Source organism: Squalius cephalus (genome assembly GCF_949319135.1).
Source record: "Squalius cephalus genome assembly, chromosome: 1".
In the NCBI taxonomy this organism is placed as follows: domain Eukaryota; kingdom Metazoa; phylum Chordata; class Actinopteri; order Cypriniformes; family Leuciscidae; genus Squalius; species Squalius cephalus.
The window spans coordinates 26,221,325-26,243,942 of NC_137122.1; the positions used below are offsets into that span (position 1 = coordinate 26,221,325).

A 22,618-nucleotide genomic window follows, 5' to 3' on the forward strand; every position below is an offset into this window, starting at 1 on the left:
ACAAAATGTATTTTAACAGTAATAAACTATACGTTATAAAACAGGTATATACTGGCAACACTGTTGCCAGTAGTTTACTGTAAAATTAATTTTTTGGGTCACCATTGTGCAGAAGAGTAGAGCCTGAGCTTCAGTCCAGGAGAAGATCTACAAACATTGATGATATGCTGCATGTTGCTTTATTTAACAGGCGGTGACTGTGTAGTTGCTGGTCCAGTGGAAATCTTTTTATGTACAATAGTTTTTTAATGGTCTCAAATGAAAGAAGTTCACAGTAATACTTTGCTCACATTATTAATGCATTATAAATTTTAGTTAATACATTTATATGACAGTTGGTCCATTTAACCCTCTGGGCTTCTTCGCACCCGAAAACGGGCGAAAACTTGAACGTTTCGAATTGTTTAATTTTTTTGCTTCATCGGATGGGGGTGAAACTTGGTGACTTTTCTTTTATTACCTATATGAACACACAAAAAAATCAAGGAGATGATTCTGATATGTTAAAGGGTCGTAAAAAAAAAAAGTCACACTTAGCTTCCTCCCGCCCGAAAACGGGCGACATAGGAAATGAATGGGAAATACGAAAAAATAGGAAAACTCAGAGAAACTTTTGGTGGTACAAGCTACAGAACCGCCACTGTGCTGAAAAAAAGTGTACAGCAATGAAGGGGTGACACTCTAAAACATCAAGAGTGCAAAAAAGACACCCTCCCCCCCCCACACACACACCCACACACACCCACACACACAAACACACACAAACACACACACACACACAGAGAAATGAACTGGTAAGACTGAAACAGCAAATTTTGCCCCAAACTATATAAAAATTATATAATCATAATAACTCCAAAACTATAGCAAGGAGAGTCAAAAGGTAGGTATCGTTTGAAAGAACTCTTTTTAAATTTTTTGAAAATATAAATTACATTACATTTGGACATTGTCCCGCCAAGAAACGGTGGATAAAAGACAATATATATATATAATTTTTATTATGATTTTGCATATCTTTCATATTTGTCATGGAATAACTCAGGAAGGAAATAAGGTAGGAGGAAAATTCTTTTTTAGTGAAGTCCCCCTACATGTTAGCTGCATCTGGATAAAAAAATAATAATTTTTGGATAAAGGAATCAAAAATTACAGCATTTTGAAAAGAGATAGCCTTTTTGTACAGTCTTTCACACCCCCTCATGGGCAATTTTTTCTCCATGAAGAATATCTTGTCATAAAAGCAATAGATTATGTTAATTTTGGGCTCATTTTAATTGTAATAATATGCTGTAAAAAATGAAGTGCCATTTTCAATTATCTGAGAATGTTTCATGAGCTGTATGATGTTTTTGACACATTGCAGTACATTATTTTATAGATTATGAAAAAAAGAGAAATTCTATGTATCAGCAAATAACTCAGCAATACTTAAGAGTTTTTCAAAGTGGATACATTCACTGTAAAGTTCAGACTCTAAGCTTTCAAATGACATCAACTTTGCGTTTATCAAGGCAAGATTTTTGAAAAATATGGTAATAAATATTTTCGCAGCTAGGTGGCGCCTGCTGGCGGTACACTTGGTTTTAGAGGGATTACTCAGCACTCGTTAGGAATTAATACATTTAATTAGATGCATTAAAAAGCTGAGATTCTAAGCTTTAAAATGATATATAATTTGTGTTGTTCCATTCAGTGGTTGATTAGTAATAAATTGTTTTCTTTCCGAATGGGAATAAATCAAATAAATAAATAAAAAAGCTATAGGCCGCCTATGGGCGGTTATAGGACATGACACAAATTAATACATTTTGAAGCCACTAGGTGGCGCTCTTCTCACTTGAAATATTTTTTTTTTTTTAGGCCTGCACTCTAATTTGATGTGAAATGTTGCATTTATTGAAAAATAAAATAAAATAAATAAAATAAAAATATATATATTAATTCTAATGGAAAAAATAGCTCATAAAAATTACATAATTAATGCAAAGTATCATAAAAAATTCAAAAAATTCTATATAATAATCAGAAAACATTATAGAACAAAACAATATTTGATTGGTTATCCTAGGACAAAGTTAAGTACAATTTTAAGGCTTCGCCCGTTTTCGGGCGGGAGGAAGCTAAGTGTGACCCAATTATGAAGAAGCCCAGAGGGTTAAGGCAGTCGGTTTCTGCAAGTGCAATTAGTTAACTTGAATTAGAATTTAGTGCATTTTTACAGAAACAAACTAGATTACAGTAAAGAACTGTACAATTAACAGTATTTTACTGGCAACAGTGTTGCCAGTATTTTACTGTAAAAAAACCCGGTAAGGTCTAACAGTGTAGCAAAAGTTTCTCCTGCTCCAAGATCATTGACAGCTCATACTCACACTCTCCGTCTCTGCAAGTTTCGGAAGGGAATGATTCAGATTTCTCGTGCCGCAGCCACTAGAAGACAGACGGGTTGCTCACGTGACATCTACGTCGTCAAACTCTGTTTGAGTCTGCGCGTCAGGAAAGGAAGTGCTAAGAAATCGCTAAAAATGGGCTTCACTTGTCTCAATGAGATCCAATGAGATGGCTCTGTCCACTCCTTATACTGTCTATGGCAGCTGCACTGCGTTTTAAAATAAAGGCTTCAATATTCTCGAGAAAATGAGTTTTCCCATAGCGTCTAGCTAGACGCAACACGAAGTGACCGTTCTCAAAAGGGAACCACAATTTATACCACAACAATAGTGAATGAATTAATGGACAGACATCAAATAAGGCAAACATCTTGTAATTATCAACAGAGAGGTCTGCTAAACAATATTCAATTGTTAGTCTTTCACAAAATAATTTTTATCTATTCTAAAAAGACTGCTCACAGACTGTATAAAAGTCATAATTATGACATTAAAAGATGAAATTATGTGATAAAATGTAAATAATGACATTAAAAACATTTATGACATAAAAAGTAGAAATTATGAAAAAAATGTATAATTTTGAATTAAAAAAAATTGTTATCTCTCCAAACAATCAGTAACAATATTCTATATAGATTTTTAATCTAGCAACTAAATGTTTCATTCCTATTAAAGTTTTTTACTTATCTGAGAAGTTTTATAATCCAAAAAGTCAGAAGTGGTTTGACACATTGTTCATTATTTACATACAGACAATTAGTGAGAAGAATTAGTCAAATATGCTTAGAAATCATCCAACTCATAATGAAAGAGGGTTAAATTTATGCTTTTCTTCTAAGGACTGATGATATTTTCTTGGATCAGGAGCGTCTGATCGCACACAGCTTGTGTGGAGACGGATTCAAAGTGATTCCGACTATTCCTTTGAGATCCAGATCATCTCCAGACACTCCAGGTGGAGTTGTGAAGCGGTAGCTCTGAAGGAGGGAAGTGAAGAACAGGAAGAGCTCCATCCTTGCCAAACTCTCTCCCAAACAAACCCTTCGACCTGAGAGAGAGAGAGAAAGAGAGAGAGAGAGAGAGAGAGAGAGAGAGAGAGAGAGAGAGAGAGAGAGAGAGAGAGAGAGAGAGAAAGAGAGAGAGAGAGAGAGAGAGAGAGAGAGAGAGAGAGAGAGAGAGAGATTCTTAGTTGAATGGAGCAGTTGAATGGTCTGTTTAAAATGCTATCTAGGTACACTATAGGTTTCTGAAACAGAGCTAATTGGAGCTAAAGCTCCGTTACGGCTCTGCTTTAGCTCCAATTAGCTCTGTTTCAGAAACCTATAGTGTGGAAATTTGTTATGCAATTCAAATACATAAATCTTATGTTTAGACACAATTTTTTTTTTGAGTGCACAATAGACATTGAGGGGGACAAGATTATTCATCTGTCCTCACCGGGAATGGTACAAAACTTGACCTGTCACAGACCTCAGGTTAGACACCATAATGAATTTAATGAGGATGAAAATCAGGCTTTCAGGGATGGCTTACAGTCTTTACAATCGAATGGCACACTCTGTATAAAGGTCCTAGATCACGTAATAGTCACAACTCAGCGAAAAAGTGCAAGTTTTTTTTTTTCCTAAACGACTTTTCATTTGCTGAACAATCGGATTGTTGTTAAACAACAGTACAATTGAACGCACTCTAATTCTAACCCTCACAACCTCTTTTTCATTCCTGTCAAAAATGTAATATGACTATATAGAAAATGAATGGGAAATGGGAAAAAATATGAAAATACACAGAATATTTTGGGGGTACAATCCACAAACCAGCCACGATGGAGACAAAAAGCATGTATGCACGCACACACACACACACACACACACACACACACACACACACACACACACACACACACACACACACACACACACACACACACACACACACACACACACAAAAAAATGGCTGTAACATTATGGCAAAATTGAGCCAAAACCTAATAAAAATAAATAAAATCTGAAAACATCATACTCAGTAAAACGAGGCAAAACAGAATAGACAAACCTGTATAGTGTTATGGCTATACAGGCTATACGATGGTATTACAGATGTTTTCTTTATGGATGGAAGAATGATTTGAAGCTATTTGTAAAATCTCTTTAATGGATGTTGGACAGAAATGCCATGAATCTTCTTTCCGCTTTGGACTTGTTGGACTTATTAGACCCTCAACCCCTCCCTATTTTTCTTTTCTTTTCTTTTCTTTTCTTTTCTTTTCTTTTCTTTTCTTTTCTTTTCTTTTCTTATACTTGGTTTTGTTTTGTTCTTTCTTCTAAGTGCTGTATCAACACGAAAACATATTGCCATCATTGTTTGTACTTGAATTCTGTTTAATAAATGTAAAAAAAAAAATAAAAAAAAAATAAATGAGACATGGGGGGAAATATTTATGTTTTCTTTATTTCTTCCAGATGGCACAAATTTGCCTCCATTCTTTGGATTTTAAATAGTTTTGCTCTATGTTTTTTTTATTCAAATACTTGGTTTCACTTTATTTTGATGGTCCCTTTAACACATTCTGACTATAAGTAACACTGCACCAACATGTTGTCACAGTGTCTGGTTTGTGTTCCCTGGGTCACCACTAGATGTCCTCCTTCCCCACGGTGTCTGTCACATTCTTGAACTACATTCCCCACGATCCTTGTTTCCTCATTGCACTCAGCTGTCCCTTGTCACTAATCATTGCACTCAGCCTATTCCCCATTAGCATTGTCATTTCCCTGTCTGTTTTAGTGTTTGTCACGGAGTCGTTGTTAGATGTCACACTACACTTTTGACCCCTGCCTGGACTGTTATGAAATTGGATCTACCTCTCTTCTGTTCTTGTGTGGATCGTGACAGAAGGACTCCGTCAACAAGGATCGTGGGGAATGTAGTTCAAGAATGTGACAGACACCGTGGGGAAGGAGGACATCTAGTGGTGACCCAGGGAACACAAACCAGACACTGTGACACATGTCTACTAACTCTCATTAGAGTGTTAGTAGAGTATTAGTAGACTGGGAGGGTTAGAATAAATTGACATGTAGTTGCAAAGTTAGCCTACTTAGTACACTCTAAAAAGAGATGTGTTAAAAAACAACACACAAGATGTGTTGATGGCATTTTGACACATGTTGTGTAGATTTTTAACACACAATGTGTGTTAAAATGTAACACTGGAAACACTCTAAAAAGAGATGTGTTAAAAAACAACACACAAGATGTGTTGATAGCATTTTGACACAATGTGTGTTAAAATGTAACTCTGGATAGAATAGCACTGGGTGGAGGGCAGTTTTTATGAAAGAAAAATATAGGTATATTTTATTTGGTATCCCATAAAATGCTCTAAAATAAATAAAGCAATATATTCAAATAAATAAATTAAATCTTAATTCATGAAAACTTAAAGATTAACGGTTGTTTTTTTTGCAGCCAATCACATCATGCCTCTTTTTCAATGTCTTTTTCAAATGCTGCTTTCACTTGTTATTAATAACCAGATTAACTTTATTTCTGTCAGACTCTACAGAAGCTCTTATTGAGAATTAACAGGTTTTGGTGTTGACGATTCATTGAATGTTTCATTTAAAGTAGGGCTGGGCGATTTAAATCGCGATATTGTTATGCGCATCTCATCAGTAATGCCGGTTCCTTGATTAGTAGTAAATCGCCATCACCTGCTTTCAGATGAAGCGGCATTTACTACAAAGAGCCGTAGTTAACTGACAAGCTGAGCCATATCACATCAATATCGCGGACGTATCGCCAGCGATATTTAATGCGATATGGCTCAGCTTGTCAGTTAACTACGGCTCTTTGTATACAGCAAAACCTCCAGTGTTAAATTAACACCCCTGGGAGTGTATGAGTCCACACTCAAGAGTGTTTACGTTAATGAGATAACTAAGTGATTAATTTAGTGATGATTGAGCATTATTGAAGACACCTGATGTTAACAAGTAGAATCGCTGAAGGAGAAAATCGCAAATTGTAAGTTACCATTATTGTGATGGGTAGTTGCTTTAGTTGGGCTCTGACCCTTTCATATGTACTTTAGATTTTGTTTGGTGGTTGTTTCTGAGTTAAAACTGCCAGTTGAACAAAGAAAAAAAAGTGATCTTAGTTGGTTATATTATGACAATCATCATTTGAACTTGATCACTGAGCTCATTAAAATCCTTCTTTCTGACTTCGATTTATGTTGATGGTTACAGCATAACTGTGAATCTGAATAAATGGCCAGAATTTTTGATATAATATAAAGGATTTCTTAAAACTTGTTTTAAAAAAAAAATCATTATTTTAGGCACACACAGATGTCAAGATTCAGTCTATGCATCTCAACAATGGTGAGGAGCAGAATATTCAATGAGGAAAAGTAAATTACATAGACAATTCAGATCATAATTTATTCATACCGCAATGCATGATGGGAGCCATTAATGAGTTGTGATTGGTGGTAGCCACTGCAACATGCTTTATTATTGTCACCACCATTGTTGAGATTCACAGGCTGATTATTGATGTCTGAACGTCTTTTTGATCAGAGCAATGTTTATTAAATATTTTGAATTATAAGTAAAGTCCTGATAATCATAGGCTGAAGAATCACAAAACTGCTGCTAACAAGTTAAACCAAACTATCTTAATATGTTTCACTTTTCAGATCACAGTATGATTATGTCAAAACATAACCAACACTATAAGATAACATTTTACTTTGTTCATTTAACTGTTATAAATCAATAACAGCAGACAAACAACAGTAAATTTTAAAGTAAACATATAATGGTCTAGAGCCCAACTAAAGCAAACACCCATCACCTTAATGGTAACTTACAATTTGTGATTTTCTTCTTCAGTGATTCTGCTTGTTAACATCAGGTGTCTTCAATAATGCTCAATCATCACTAAATGAATCACTTAATTATCTTCTCAGCCCTAAATGCCGCTCCATCTGAAAGCAGGTGATGGTGATTTACTACTAAATCAAGGAACCGGCTTTACTGACGAGATGCGCATAACAATATCGCGATTTAAATCGCCCAGCCCTAATTTAAAGTCACCAGAATCGTGATTAGTGTCAGCTTTATTTGGGCTCTTTACCCTTGACTCTTTAACATTAGTTTTCTCTGATTGCTGTAAATGTGTATTTATTTTAACACATTTGAAACAGCAAAAATAAAAAAAATATGCTACGATGATAATATTATCATCATGAACATGTAAAATTGTTCAGCTGAAGCTCAGAAAGAGTTTAATATTTGAAAGATGAGTATAATACATAATAGATTAGCATAATGTAATTAGCTTAAAATTAATTAATAAATACACAGGTCGTACAGAATCTTACAGTCTAAGGTATCAAACAGACATCAAGAATCAGCACATGAATCTCAACAATGGTGACAAACAAAATGCTTCATGCAGCAATGCATGCTGGGTGCCACAATAGTGCAAATCTCATCCATGACTCCCAGCATGCATTGCGGCATGAAGCTTTTCATTTGTCACCATTGTTGAGATTCATGCGCTGATTCTTGAGGTCTGTGTTTGACTAGTTTCTGCTGCAGATTAAAATTTTCAGAAAACATTTATTTTATTATTCTGCACTGCTGGATAGCATGATGTTGTGTCACAGGATAATTATAACTAACAGCACATAAATAAATTAAATGTGCACCATCCATTTACTCATAAACCTGATCAGATCTGCACTTGTTGATTATGACATCATCAAGAAACATCTGATCATATTTTCTCTCGCCATAACAAATGTATTTTATTCAAATACAGTTAAAGCAGCCAGAGAAACACTAAAAGAAGAGTCAAGGGTCAAGAGCTCAAATAAAGGAGCCACTAATCACGATTCTGGTGACTTCAAATAAAACATTCAATGAAACATCAAACCTCAGTTAATTCTCAATAAGAGCTTGTCTATGTAAATTCATGATGTCTAAAACATCCAAATGTTCAAACAAACTCTTTATTAAACGTCACTGGACTACATAAACACAAGTTAGCAATACGTTTCAGTGTTCATCCAAACACTCAGTTGTAAAAACACAGGAAGTAACTCTGGCAGATACACACCGACTACAGTCACATGTGACACATATCTGACACAAGTTGTGTAACTATAACACATTAGTGTGTAAAAGGTTTCAACACACTTCTGTGTAAGAGGAATAACACATTAGTTGTGTTAAAGGTAACACAAAATGTGTAGTCCTTATAAACACAGAGATGTGTTAAGAATCGACACAGGTTGTGTGTTAAATTTGACACAACATGTGTTGTCCATGAGCACACTCACTACATGTGTTAAAATCTACACAACATGTGTTAAAATCTACACAACATGTGTTGTCCCTGAGCACACACACTACATGTGTTAAAATCTACACAACATGTGTCATTTTTAACATCTCTTTCTACAGGTTGTGTTGTTTTCAACTCCTCATTTTGAGTGCCGACACTCACCATCACTGTGAATGGTATGCAGTGTTTGCTATGTTCTCAAACAAACAGGCCAGTGTAAATACAAGTTATTTATATACATATATTTTGTCAGTTGCTACATTTTAATAAAATTCAAAGTGCAAACTCGGTTAACTGTTATATCTTCATGAACTTTTGTCAAAAGCAGCATTATCAGTTAGGGGTTGAAGTGTGAATAACTGAATAATGTCCAGTACAGTGAGTCTGTCCAGTCATTGAGCTTGAAATATTGTGTTGTACTTTGTGTGCACATGCATTCTGTACTCGACTATTGATTAAACGGTTAATATTGTTGCATCTGGCCCTTTCGCTTTATTTTTTAAAATGACACAATTTGTGTGTTAAAATGACTTACACATTTATTGTGTTAAATTTGACACAACATGTGTTGTCCCTGAGCACACTCACTACATGTGTTAAAACTGACACAACATGTGTCATTTTTAACACATCTCTTTTTAGAGTGTAGAATGTCTGTTGGGGGACCATCAATAAAAAGTGTTATTAAGCAGACAGTCTATTAATACTCTAATGAGGGTTAGTTGACACATTGGCGCAATGTTACTAATAGTCAACAGAATATTAAAAATGGACCATCAAAATAAAGTGTTACCAAAAAAGAAAAAAAGAAAAAAAATCATAATATTTGTAGAATTTTATATGGTCCATCATTTATTGGTGAATATTTTAGTACCATGCAATACCCTTACAACATTTTAAAGAGAAAACATTTAACTTAAGTATAGTACATTCATTTCTTAGAAAGAAAAAAGTTATTGGTCTAACAACGCTCGTCAATGTCAAAATGATTGAGGTAACCAATCAGACAAAGAAGGCGGGCTTTGCTGTTGACTGACAGAAGAAGCTGAGGGCGAACCGTTAAACAGAGATGTAAGTAGACAACTGTTTCACAATAGAAAAGTTCAGCGACCAACAGTAATATGCAGTGATGAAAACTGCTCTAGTTTTTTGTTGGTCCAATTAAGCATTTTTGAATTATATGCTGGCCTAATTCATTTAATGTGATGAGAAGAGACATTTCCGAAAAATCTAGTATAGAGTAGGCTACGATTAAGGCTGGAATACACACGACCTTTGCACAGACTATGTTTTCATCTAGTCGGAAGATATCAAAAATATTGATATTTTAAAGCAGGTTTTAGAACACATAGTTTTCATTCGCCATGTCCCCAGTGGTGTAACTTTGTTTTAAAATGTGGGTGGGCCAGGTGTTGGGGGGAGGAGGTTGTTAAATCAGAAAACTTTTCAGAAAAAAATAACATTATGTCCAGAAATAAATTTAAATTAGTGCATTGGGTTTAATTAGTTGTTTAATGAGATCTACAAATATATATTTTTAATGCCGTTCTTGTGCACTTTATTGGTTTTGTGGTAGATCTTTTGCCAAGTGTGTCAGAGGTTCTGGCTTCTAATCCTAAAATCTATATATTTTTCATCTGCCATCAAAACCGAATATGTTTATCAGTGGTTATTTATCAAGCAGGGACACGTTTGATGCATGTGTGCATTGCGTTTTGTGATTTTACCTGAAGGAATAGACAGTCTCCGCAACGACATTAAGATTTAAGTGCATGTCCATGTGAAGACTGTGCTAGCCACAAGAGAACACTGTATCCGCACTACTGATAGCAGCGAGATCGCCTATTATATAACAAACTAACGAAATGAATGCTCTGCTAGTTAACTGGAGATGTTTTTATTTATTTGTATTACGTACACCCGTGTCGCGAGATGTTTCAAAAAGTGGTGGGGACAATATCAACCCTGGCAAAAATTACGCCTATCTACAAACGCATGTTTCTGCTGGTTGATCCTCAAAGAACATGATGCCATTGCCCAGTTTTCTCTGTTTTTATTTACAAAGTCGGTTCAATAGGGAAGAAAATACGCAACTTCCGTTTGATGCCGACTTTAAATGTGAATGGCTGCAGCCTGCATCCGAAATCGCAAATTCTAGTAGGTCACATGATAATGACAATATAGCGAATTATATTCATTCTACACACATTCATACTATAAAGAACATACCTTTTTTAGCAGTTGTGAAGTAATTACTCATTCAAAAATAACTTACTCAAGAGAGTATGCATTTTTCGGACGCAGCCATAGTGTGCATTTAAAAAATAAAAAAATACATTTGAAAATACTTCAAATGTAGCCTACTTTATAATAATTTCTAGTTCTTTTATTGTTTTCCCTTTTTCTTTCACTGCAAAAAAGTGCAAATATATCACAATGTACTATAAATATGTAGCCTGGCTAACGTCAGACCTCGTCTCATTGAGACGTGGTCTGGGAACCACATGTTCATTTTCTCGTATTTGAGGCGTGGTTTACGAATGCCCAGAGCCGTTTATTGGGCGCTACGAATGTCTATCAAATGCGCCTGTATGTAGCTCATAGCCAGTCGTTTCAATTATACCAGATGACGTATGTAGAGCGACAGAAATTTGACGAGGAAGACGACGAAACAAACTTGCGTTCTAAACTACTTAGAACACTATCTAAGGCTGCATCGAAAGGTAACTTCGCGTCTGATGCCATGTTGGATCCATAGATATAAACAAACTGCTTCGGTGTGTCGCATAGACGTCGTCATCGTCTTGCTGCTCCATCCCCGTTCTGTGATTGGTTCCCTTTTTGAGGGGAAAATCTGGTCCATGGAATCCAGGCTGCCTAGCAGCGTGAATAAAGTCGCACTGGGCTCAAGGCAGCAAGGGGAAACTCAGGCTAATAAATATGAGGTTAATATAATAAGTATGTTAAATTAGGCCTATGCTTTGTATGGTGTTGTGTTTAAGGGTTAATGTAAATTTCTGGATAATTACTGGATAATGTTGTGGCAGAATATAACAAGTACATTTTCCGTTTTAATTTTATGCAGGCCATTGTTTATTTCTTTAAATCCCTTTAAATTCTTTAATCATTTAATTACTTAAAATAGAAAAAAGACCATTACTATCAAAAATGGGTTTGGTACCCGCAATTTTCAAGACATGGTTATGGCATTGAGCTAAAGTTTCACTGTACCTGCAGAAAAGGGCATGAAAGCATCTCTCTTGACAAACTGGCCCTTCTCATCTAGGAAGTGTTCTGGGTAAAAGCTGTTCGGTTTCTCCCATTCGCTTGGATCCTTCAAAACAGACGTCAACAGAGGAACTACAGTGGTACCCTAGAAAATGGAGAAAAAACAATGTTCAAGATGCACATCGTTTTTTTTCTAGGGCTAAATATTTATTCTTCTCACTGACCTTCTTGATGAAGTATCCATTGAAGTGAACATCACAGCTGGTTATATGCGGCAGACTCAAGGGAACAATATTAGCCAGTCTCTGGGTTTCATGAATCACTGCGTCTGTATACGGTAATTTCTTTCTATCTTCCACCGCTGGCTGACGTCCACCGATCACTCGGTCAATCTCCTCTTGAACTCGATCTGCACACAAATGCAACACACGTTTGTTCCTATGGACAACACTGGATTCAGCAATTGAGAAAAACTCTTGGCATTACTGTGTTTTTTTACCCTGTATATGAGGGTATTTGGCCATGAGCATCAAACCCCAGCGCAGAGTCGTTCCTGTCGTGTCAGTACCAGCGACAAACAGATTTGTCACCGTCATCATTAGATTCTCATCGTGAAAGTATGAGTCCTTCTTGCCGGATTTCTGTCAAATGCAATATACAAAATGCATATACTATTTGTTCACTTCACCAACAACATAAACTGAAAAAAAGACCTATTCAGATCTTGTGCAAACTTCTGATTTGCATCTTCCACCTGATTGTCTGATCATTGCAGTAAAGGGCATCATCATTAAAATGTTGTGGGGGAAAAAATAATGTAACATAGTGATTTTTGTACCTCTTCACTCTGTTTGCGGAAGAGAAAGGAGTCGACAAACCCTCTGTGGTCGTGTGGATTTAGAGTCTCCAGCAGGCCATTGATCAACTTCTTCATCTCCTCTCGACTTTGGACAATATTTTCTACAATAATCCTTTTGTTTTTCAGGAATGGGCCCAACCAAGGAAATACATCGTAAATCTAGAAAGGCATGTTCAAAGAAACTGAGCGACAGATGTTCTCCAGAGAACACTTTCAAAATTATCTGTTGTAGATTTTGGGTCTTTCTAATGTCTGTGGACAAACTACAGGCAATTTAATCAAAAGGTCTGGTTAACATATCAATTATACTTACCCACATAGAAATCGATCCACCAACTCGAACATTTTCGTTTGCCCTGTCGACCATTTTTTTGAATTGATGGTCTGTGTATTCAAATCTGCTGCCGTACACAATAGATGAGATGATGTTTGACACAGCGTAGTTCACAGGCTGTGTTGTGTCAAATGGTTTCCCTGTGAAGAGCAAACAAATGTCTCTCAACGGATCCTTTAAACTACGAGCATGATTGCAGATGTCCATAAATGTGTTTCAGCTTGTACCTTCAAACTTATCAAACTCTCCTTTCAGATACTGAATTTCCTCTATGATTTTCTCTTCACTTCCTCTCTTGCCCATCCCGAAGTCCCGCAGGTTGCTGAGAGCGAAGCGTCGCATCTCTCTCCAGTTCTCTCCATTGGAAAAAATTATTCCTGATCAACACAGAGAACCAACTGACCGTGAGTCTCAGCAACAACACAAGCAGAAAATTATTACTTTGTGAGTTAAACATACGTTAACCTTAGACCTTTGGTACTTATACAGTGTCAGCTTGCTTATATGCATTATATGTCAGGTTAATAAGTGACTAGTCATTTCACAAATAACTATTCATGAATGTATGTTATTCAGGAATGTAAATGTTAAAAACAATTTTGTCACCAAATATTGCTGGGAAACCACGAATACTCATTGATCAAAGACATTTTTAGGTTTTTCATTGTTAAAGTGGCCGATTCACCACCAAATGTGTTATGCATGTTTATAATGAGCTCACATTTGTGAATGAAACTGAATGAAAATATTTATTCCTTCATTAGGTTTACCAAATTGAGTACATTTCAGTGATCTGGAGAGGTGTTTGTTTTGCAGAATGTCTAGAATTTACTGTTTGTACATTCATTTTAGGCACAAAATAAGAAGATTCCTACCATGTTCGTCATTCATTATCCTGAAACCAGGTCCAATTTTTCTGTCGCCGAACTCTTCTGCATAGTTCACGAGAGCTTCTTTGACTGTTTTGTACCCAACTAAGACCACAGTTTTTCTGGGACCCAAAAACACTTGGAATATGTTTCCGTAGGTTTTGGACAGCTGGAGGACACAGAGAAAGACATTTACAAGCAAATCTTAAAATGTTAGACCACTATTCATTTTAAACGTATCAATTTCTCACCTCAAAAAAGGTGTCAAAGGGTCTATCGAGGTCAAGGGTCAGCAGGTTCCCCAGCAGCGGCAGAGGTTTGGGTCCCGGTGGCTCTTTCCCCTCTTTCTGAGATCTGGATCCAGAGGAAAGCAAATACAAAACCAGAAGCAACAACAAAGCACCTAGTAATGTACCTGTGCTGAGAAACTGCAGAAGTGACTCGATTACAGCCATTTTCTCTCTAAGCTTCTGAGCTGATGCACTCGCAGATTTATAGCCGATATGTAAGGGAGGGACCTTGTGTGATCCTAAACAAACTGTAAAAATCCATGAGAATAGAGGGTTGGTGTGATTATATCAGCATGTATGTGACACACTGTGGTGAATCATTAACTTTCTTTAGCTGGCTAAAACAAGACAGGAAAATTTTTCAAGCAATAAAGAAGAAAAAAAAATATTAACGGGTTTAACACAATCTTTGCTCCAATATTATTTAATTTACATCATTAAAACATGCCTTTTGCTTTATATATGTAAAAAATATTGTGATATTGTCTACATTACCAACAATGCACAGCAAAGCAGGTCTGAACTGTGACACACAGAGATACTCCGACCTTTATCAAACTTCAAACTAGTGTAACCTACCACAACTTTATATTGGACCAATACTTTATATTGTTCAGATGAGCAACAGTAATATTGACACAAATCTAGAATTAAAAATATATATTTCAACAGTTTACATGATCGACTTTAAAACACTATTATGATCTCAAATATTTATTTTATATATTGCAAGCTTTACAATAACTCAATCAGACGCACACGAAAATCATCTAAACACAGTTAATCATACCAAAGTTAGCCTTTTCTCCTCCTAAATGTGACAAAATATCTGTCACAGCTTTAAGATGCTTTGCTTGTCTTTCAGGATATGAGTGTAATTGTGTAAATATTTAATTGGAAAATCTTTGCACATACTTGAACTTTATTAAAAGTGGACTAGGGGGTTGTGGTACATGATTGGTGGTCGTTGTACAGTAGGAACAGAGTCTGATGAATCACAAACTGAAACTAATTGCTTCACAGCACAAGAACAAGAATAAGATCTCAAATTGCAATATGCTTTATACATTTGTATTACACATTTTCTATTAAGATTATAGCTTTTAGAATTAAATATAAATAGGCTATGATATTCAAGTTCACTTCAGGCAGATTATCTCACACGTCACATTAAGCTCCTTCATGACTAAACTATACATTATGCTTAGAGCAGATCAGGGCTATAGCCAAAACTAAGAACATAAAAAAAATGTAACGTAACCTCTTGGGTTACGACTGTAACCCTTGTTCCCTAAGAAGGGAATGAGATACTGCATTGGTGACTACACTTTGGGGAAGGCCCCCAGCATAACGCGTCTGAAGTGTAAAGTGAGAGACAACAGTTTCCCCTGGGACCACAGGAGGATCTGATGCGCCATTCTGCATAGAGGGCGCGATCTCAGACCCCCCTGTCGTACGACCGTGGCTCAGCCTGTGAGGGATGTGTCTGTCGAAACGATTTTTGGCGACATGACGCTCCCAACACTGGGCCTTGGGACAGGAACCAAGGTTTCTTCCATGTGGATAGGGAACAAAGGCATCTGCGTGTATTTCTGATCATACATAATGGGTTCCCCCTCTGGGAAAACCCCTTGGCTTTTAACCACCACTGCAGGGCCCTCATGTGCAGCTGGCCAAAAGGTATCACATTGGACGCAGCTGCCATGAGCCCTAACAGCCTCTGAAACTGTTTTAAAGTGATGGAAACCCGGATGCCCTGGAGCCTCAGCGGGCCCAGAGCTGCATCCATGCATTTGGTGAATGGTTGAGGGTAAAGAGCCAGGCTGAACGGAAGAACCCCATATTGGAACGCTTCGCCCCCGAAAGCTAACCTTAGGAACTTCCTGTGAGATGGAGTATGCGTCTTTTAGATCTATCGGGACAAACCAATCCTCGGATCTGATTTGACTGATCTGACTGGGCTCTGTGCTGCAGGAAGCGCTCGTCCATGTGTTAATATTATCAAACAAGCTTTACTAAACAATCAAATCAAATGATTACACTTTTTTTTCATAATGAACTGAAATGAAAATTTTCTTTTATGCTTATTTAATCTTGACACCCAAAACACAACACGATTTGTTTTAAAATGGTAATATGCTTCATTATTTATCTTTTATAATAGAAGCTGTACAATAACTCAATCAGACACACAAATGAACACAAAGAAGTACATCTCTCACCTCTGTCACACTTCAACCTGGAGTGACTTCAGACCTACTTTCACAGATCTGATTAAGCAATGCAACGTTTCGTCAGAGGGTTTAGGATGTAAAACCATGTGTCATGTACACCAACTGTCACTGTCAAATCAGTTCTCAAAAATGGGTCACAGGTCTGTTCTGAAGGTCTCTGGGGGTGCTAAATGCAACCAATCATACACTCTTAAAAATAAAGCTTCTTTATTGGCATGAATGGTTCCATGTAGAACCTTTAACATCCATAATCTTTTCATTCAACAAAAGGTTCTTTAGAGCAGTGGTTCTCAACTGCCATGCGACCCACATTTTCCCATGGCCATTAAGCCACAAAAGTATATAATGTACTTTTAATAATCAAGCAAATTTATGTCACATATTTATGGTTGATGCACACATGTACCATCTCACTTGACTTAACATTAGGGGTGTAACAATACATCGATATGGATCAATATTTTTGTCAGTTTTTGTACTGAAGTATGTAGGAAGTCACAATTTACCATATGTACGGTTACTTCCTGGTTTTCGATAACCCATCACGGGCATTTCCAGTGAATTGTTTGCTATCATTCTGTACTCGCTGTACATACACACTAAACCAATGGTTGACCTTTAATGTTGTATATTTTTAAATACAGTTATTACATCCTTATCCTTAGCTAATTTGCCAATAACGCAGTTCTCTTACGAGAGGTCTCTCGTATTGCGTAAGGTTAGCTTACGCATCGGGAAAGTCTTCTTTCTTCGAGATCTGAAGCCAAAAAATTATCCTTAATTTTGTATACATTGTCAACGCAGTGCAGCAGCCGACAGACCTAGGCAGGCTGTATAAGCGTGCTCATTGGCTGCTCGGCGGCAACTGCTTAAGCCTATCGGTGAGCGCTCTGAACGCGGCAACCAATGAGGGCGCTTCGCGCCCTCCACACCCTTCTAACCGTCAGAATGGGTGTGGCCAGCGTGTATATATTCAGCGCTCATAGGCTAAAATTCTGATTTTCTTGTCTTCAGCGACGCTCTTCGCATCGCTGGATCTTGAGAGCCGCCGCCGTTGAAACCAGCGACCAGCAAGCTTAGGACAGTGCCTGAGGAAGCCGGGCCGTCTTCGCCGCCTTCAGCCATCCGTGCCTGCTACGCTATCCGGCGACATATCCTTTACTTTATTACTGTTTCTGTGTGTATTCTAAAAGAGCACGAGGCGTTTTTGTAAAAACGCCTCGTTTTTGCGGCTCGTGCCGCGCCCCGCTCAGCAACGGAGACCGCCACCTCTCTGCGCTCTCCGCCTGGGCCGCGGGCACGCCGCCACCGCACTCTCCAAGTGTGAAGAGCTTTCAATGTCGACCCTGCGGGCTCGACTTGAAGCTTTCGACCAAGCTGTCGCTCCGCCTGTCCCTGCCGGGCCGCGCAATAAGAAGCGCCGCTCGCAGCGACCACCGGAGACTGTTGTGACTGAGGAGCTCGCCAGAACCTCTCCCTCGAGCTCTCTCTCGCCCTCTCCCTCCCGGCCGCTCAACCGCCGGCTCTCGCCCGCGCCGCCGCCGCGTCAGGAGATGAGGCGAATGTGATAGATACCCGTACTCTCCCTCTGTTCGAGCCGCGCAAACTGAGCCGCTCACGAGGGATGGCAGGAGCGGACGGTCTCGGAGCGAGTTTCCTCTCCCTCTGTTCGAGCCGCGCAAACTGCGCCGCTCACAAGGGATGGCAGGAGCGGACGGTCTTGGAGCTCTCTTTATGTTACAAGAAAGCTACTCCGTCCTCGCGCGTCACTCACCGGTGAAAGGGGAACAGAGTGTTTTCGTCCCGCCGTGGCCTGGACTATAACCTCCATTTCTCAGTCCCCTCTTAAGTTCAGGCGACTGGAATTGTTACTATTGCAGTATACGAGCCTGTTATAAATACACGCTCGCCTGCAAGCAAACGGCGTCACAAGACATGATGACGCTAACCGAGTACTAATGTATTCTCCCCTGTGGCTCAGTGGCGGAATCCTAGACTGTCAAGCCAGAGACCCGGGTTCGGTCCCCGCTCTCGCGGCAGATAAAGTTTATGCTGTTCGCTTCTCCGAGCTCGCGGCCAGTTTTTCTTACATACAGAAAACAAGCCCGCTCTCTCCCTCGTTGGGCCGCGCAGATTGCGCCGTTCAAGGGATGACAAAGCGGACGGTCACGAGCAGTGTTCAGCGTGCGCGCCTCACTCACCGGCGAAAAGAGAAGAGAGTGTGTTAGTCTCGCTACGGCTGGACAACCGCCAATCCTCACACATTTCTCAGTCCCCTCTTAAGTTCAGGCGACTGGAAATATTACTATTGCAGTAAACGAGCCTGTTTTAAACACGCACGCCTGCAAACAAACGCCGACGCGACACATGAGGTCGCTTTTTATATGCTCGCGCTAACTGAAAGCTAATGTGTTTTCCCCTGTGGCTCAGTGGCAGAATCATACGCTTTCATGCGGGAGATCCGCATTCGATCCCAGCTCTCAGGGGGAAAGATAAAAATTTATGCTGCTTGCTTCTCCGAGCTCGCGGCCAGTCTTTCTTACTTACAGAAAGCGAACCCGCCTCTCGCACCACACCTTCTCAGGGTGCTCGAGTATTTTGAGCGTCTAAACACGAGAGAAGAAAAGACGGTTAAATCCTGCAGCCCTGCGGCTGGACCACCGTCGAAGCTTAACGCTCTGTCAGTCCCCGTTGCCACGGCTACTGCAGCTGTTTACCTCGCAGTCAACGAGCCGGTATCTACCCGCTCGCCTGTGCGCATTCGCCGTTCTCACGACAACCCAGAGAAATTTCAAAAGAGCATAATGTCTGGTTGCACGGCTGACGCCGTATGTGTTTCTAGTACAGTGAATGTGCCCACGTTCTGTGCTCACCCCTGTACACAAGCACTATACATCCCGTGTCTCTCACAGAGCCCACTCTCATGAAGCAGGCAAAAGCCGCTTTAGTGTTAAAAGTAGGTCACGTGTCCACTTCTCCGTGCCCACACCTACTCACTGCCCGCTCTGTCACACGGCCTCGCACGACCGGTCATGTTTTAAATGTAAGTCCTGTGCCCGCCCTCGAGCGCTCACACATACTAACATTTTCGCCCCGATGCCGACATCGCGCGTTGCGCCTCACACTATATGTTCCCCGTCCAAAGCCACCGGGACACTGTGTGTAAAACGGCCAGCTATCGCTACGTGCGATCCGCCGTATCTAAGCACCAAGAGCGCGCGCGCCGCGCCCGCCCCTGAATGCAAGTCCTGTGCCCGCCCTCGAGCGCTCACACATACTAACGAACATTTTCGCCCCCGACGCCGCCATTGCGCGTCGCGCCTCACACTTTATGTTCCCCGTCTAAAGCCACCGGGACACTGTGTGTAAAACGGCCAGCTATCGCTGCGTGCGATCCGCCGTATCTAAGCACCAAGAGCGCGCGCGCCGCACCCGCCCCTCCGTTTCGAGCTCTCGAGCCCGCGATGCGCGGCGATCGGAGCCCGGAGGCCATTCTGCCCCTGGCTGCACACGCAAAAGCGTGGGAAGCTATTCCAGGCGCATCAGAACGGGTGCTAAGCACAGTAAAACAGGGCTATACTCTGCAGTTCGCTCGCCGCCCTCCGCGCTTTCAAGCGCGTATCGAGACCAGAGTGAATGGGGAAGTAGCACATCTACTTCGAGCAGAAATAGCTACGCTTCTGTGCAAAAGGGCTATAGAACCGGTTTCCCCTTCCATGAGCGAGTCGGGCTTTTACAGCCGTTATTTCCTCGTTCCCAAGAAGGACGGAGCTCTCAGACCAATTTTGGATCTGAGACGTTTGAACAAGGCTCTTATGAGAAGACCGTTCAAAATGCTCACAACCAGACAAATTCTCGCGCAAATTCGCCCGAGGGACTGGTTTATATCTCTCGATCTAAAAGACGCGTGCTTTTCAGATCCAGATAATACCCCGTCACAGGCCATTCTTGAGATTCGCCTTCGACGGTCAGGTATATCAGTACACGGCCCGCCTGTCGAAACAGCGTGCGCGATGCATTCGACGCCTGGCCGCGTTCCTCCGGCCGGGCAGCACCGTACCTCTCAAAACATTTCAGAGGTTACTGGGTTGTATGGCCTCAGCCGCAGCAGTGCTTCGGCTGGGTCTTTTACGAATGCGCCCGCTACAACGCTGGCTGAATGCCCGAGTGCCTCACAGAGCATGGGCTTCCGGCGGTATTCGCATCAGAGTGACTCAGAGCTGCGTTTCAGCTCTGAAGCCCTGGTTAGCGGCCGACTGGTACCAGCGGGGAGTGACAATGGGAGCTATCTCACACCGCAAAGTTATCTCGACGGACGCTTCCACCTCAGGCTGGGGCGCTCTGTTCGAGGGCAAACCGGCTTTTGGCCTATGGTCAGACCGGGAAATATGCCTCCACATAAACTGTTTGGAGATGATAGCGGTCGAGAACGCGCTCAGGCGCTTCCTCCCATTCATACGGGATCACCATGTGCTAGTCCGCTCGGACAACACGTCCGTGGTATCCTATGTGAACCGACAGGGCGGTGTCAGATCCAGGAATCTGTGCAGGCTGACAGAACGCCTTCTCGTGTGGGCTTACCGCTCGCTGCGCTCGCTGAGAGCCGCGCACGTGCCGGGCCACCTGAATGTCGGTCCAGACAGACTGTCCAGGGACAACATTCCCCCGGGAGAATGGTCTCTGCACCCCCAGACAGTCCAGTTTCTCTGGCGCCTATTCGGCAGAGCGGAAATCGACCTCTTTGCGTCGAAAGACAATGCTCAATGCCCGAAGTTTTATTCGAAGAGCGAGGACGCGCTGTCCCAGACATGGCCCAGCCTCCCGCTGTATGCTTTTCCTCCGATCTCCCTGTTGCCACAGGTCATTTCGAGGATCAGAGAAACGCACCACTCAGTGCTGCTTATAGCCCCGCGATGGGAAAACCAAACTTGGTACCCAGAGCTAGTGAGGCTGTCGCACTCACCCCCATGGCGATCCCGGTGAGAAAGGATCTCCTCTCCCAAGCCGGTGGATCGATCTGGCATCCCCATCCAGAGCGCTGGTCGCTGCATGCATGGGTGATCAACGGATACCCGTTGACCTGTCAGAAGGGGTCGTGAACACGATCACACAGTCGAGAGCCCCCTCCACGAGACGGCTCTACGCGTCTAAATGGTCGGTGTTTTCTAAATGGTGCGCTACTAAAAACTTGGATCCGCGCGCATGCGGGGTCCCGCGGGTGCTCTCCTTCTTACAAGAGCTGTTGGAAAAGGTCAGATCCCCTTCCAGGCTCAAAGTATATGTGGCCGCTATTGCAGCGTTCGCTGAGACGACGCGCGGCCGGGCAATGGGAAGGAATGAGCTCATTATCCGCTTCCTCAGAGGAGCTAGACGGATGAATCCCCCGCGGCCCCCCTCGGTTCCCTCGTGGGATCTGTCCTTGGTCCTAGCGGCCCTAGAGGCTTTTCCCTTTGAACCGCTTGAATCCGCGGATCTAAAGTATCTGTCGCTTAAAACCGTTTTTCTGATAGCTCTGTCTTCAGTCAAACGAGTGGGTGATTTGCACGCGCTATCTGTTAGCCCTGCATGTCTTGAGTTCGGGCCGAATGACTCGAAAGTCATTCTCAGACCGAGACACGGTTACATCCCCAAAGCGATTGGAACCCCGTTTAGGGCACAAGTTATGTCCCTCTCGGCTCTGCCAGCATCCGACAGTGGGGACAGTGATAACCTCCTATGCCCTGTCCGGGCGCTGAGAGTTTACATCACGCGCTCCGCCGCTTTCAGGCATTCAGAGCAGCTCTTTGTTTCCTTCGGCGGACGCACCAAGGGTCTTGCCGCCTCGAAGCAGAGCTTGTCCAGGTGGATAGTGGACGCGATAGCAGCAGCTTATGCCTCCAGACACCTGCAGTGCCCTCTGGGCATCAGAGCCCACTCCACTAGAGGCATGGCCTCGTCGTGGGCCTGGTCCAGCGGAATTTCTAATCACGGTATTTGTATGGCGGCGGGCTGGGCCTCCCCGTCAACATTCGTGAGGTTTTATAACCTGGAAGTTCCTGCCCTACTGGC

General features: G+C 41.2%; 2 protein-coding genes across 2 annotated transcripts in view; one reads left to right on the plus strand and one right to left on the minus strand.

Annotated features, from left to right (window-relative positions):
• The window catches only part of LOC307157556 (cytochrome P450 2K1-like), an 84,538-nt gene that overhangs the window by 40,824 nt on the left and 21,096 nt on the right, over positions 1-22,618 (plus strand). Inside the window, exon 10 of the mRNA XM_079869494.1 lies at positions 7,808-8,067. The gene's annotated coding sequence lies outside the window, so the exon portion shown is untranslated. The remainder of the gene's footprint in view (positions 1-7,807; positions 8,068-22,618) is intronic.
• On the minus strand, positions 159-14,729 carry LOC307157572 (cytochrome P450 2K1-like). Its single transcript, XM_079869512.1, has 10 exons — positions 14,298-14,729; positions 14,053-14,215; positions 13,405-13,554; positions 13,157-13,317; positions 12,823-13,002; positions 12,484-12,625; positions 12,209-12,393; positions 11,988-12,129; positions 2,166-3,444; positions 159-352 (listed from the first exon to the last, which is right to left on the minus strand). Exons 1-9 carry the CDS (start codon positions 14,499-14,501, stop codon positions 3,257-3,259), a joined length of 1,515 nt encoding a protein of 504 aa, XP_079725638.1. The 5' UTR covers positions 14,502-14,729; the 3' UTR covers positions 159-352; positions 2,166-3,256.

What these genes read in the sequence shown, in the direction of transcription:
- LOC307157572 (XM_079869512.1), bottom strand. Translation starts at nt 14,501, where the DNA reads ATGGCTGTAATCGAGTCACTTCTGCAGTTTCTCAGCACAGGTACATTA. An exon ending in ATGGATACTTCATCAAGAAG is followed by an intron (nt 12,130 to 12,208) that starts GTCAGTGAGAAG and finishes TCCATTTTCTAG; the next exon opens with GGTACCACTGTAGTTCCTCT. An exon ending in TTTCATGCCCTTTTCTGCAG is followed by an intron (nt 3,445 to 11,987) that starts GTACAGTGAAAC and finishes TCTCTCTCTCAG; the next exon opens with GTCGAAGGGTTTGTTTGGGA.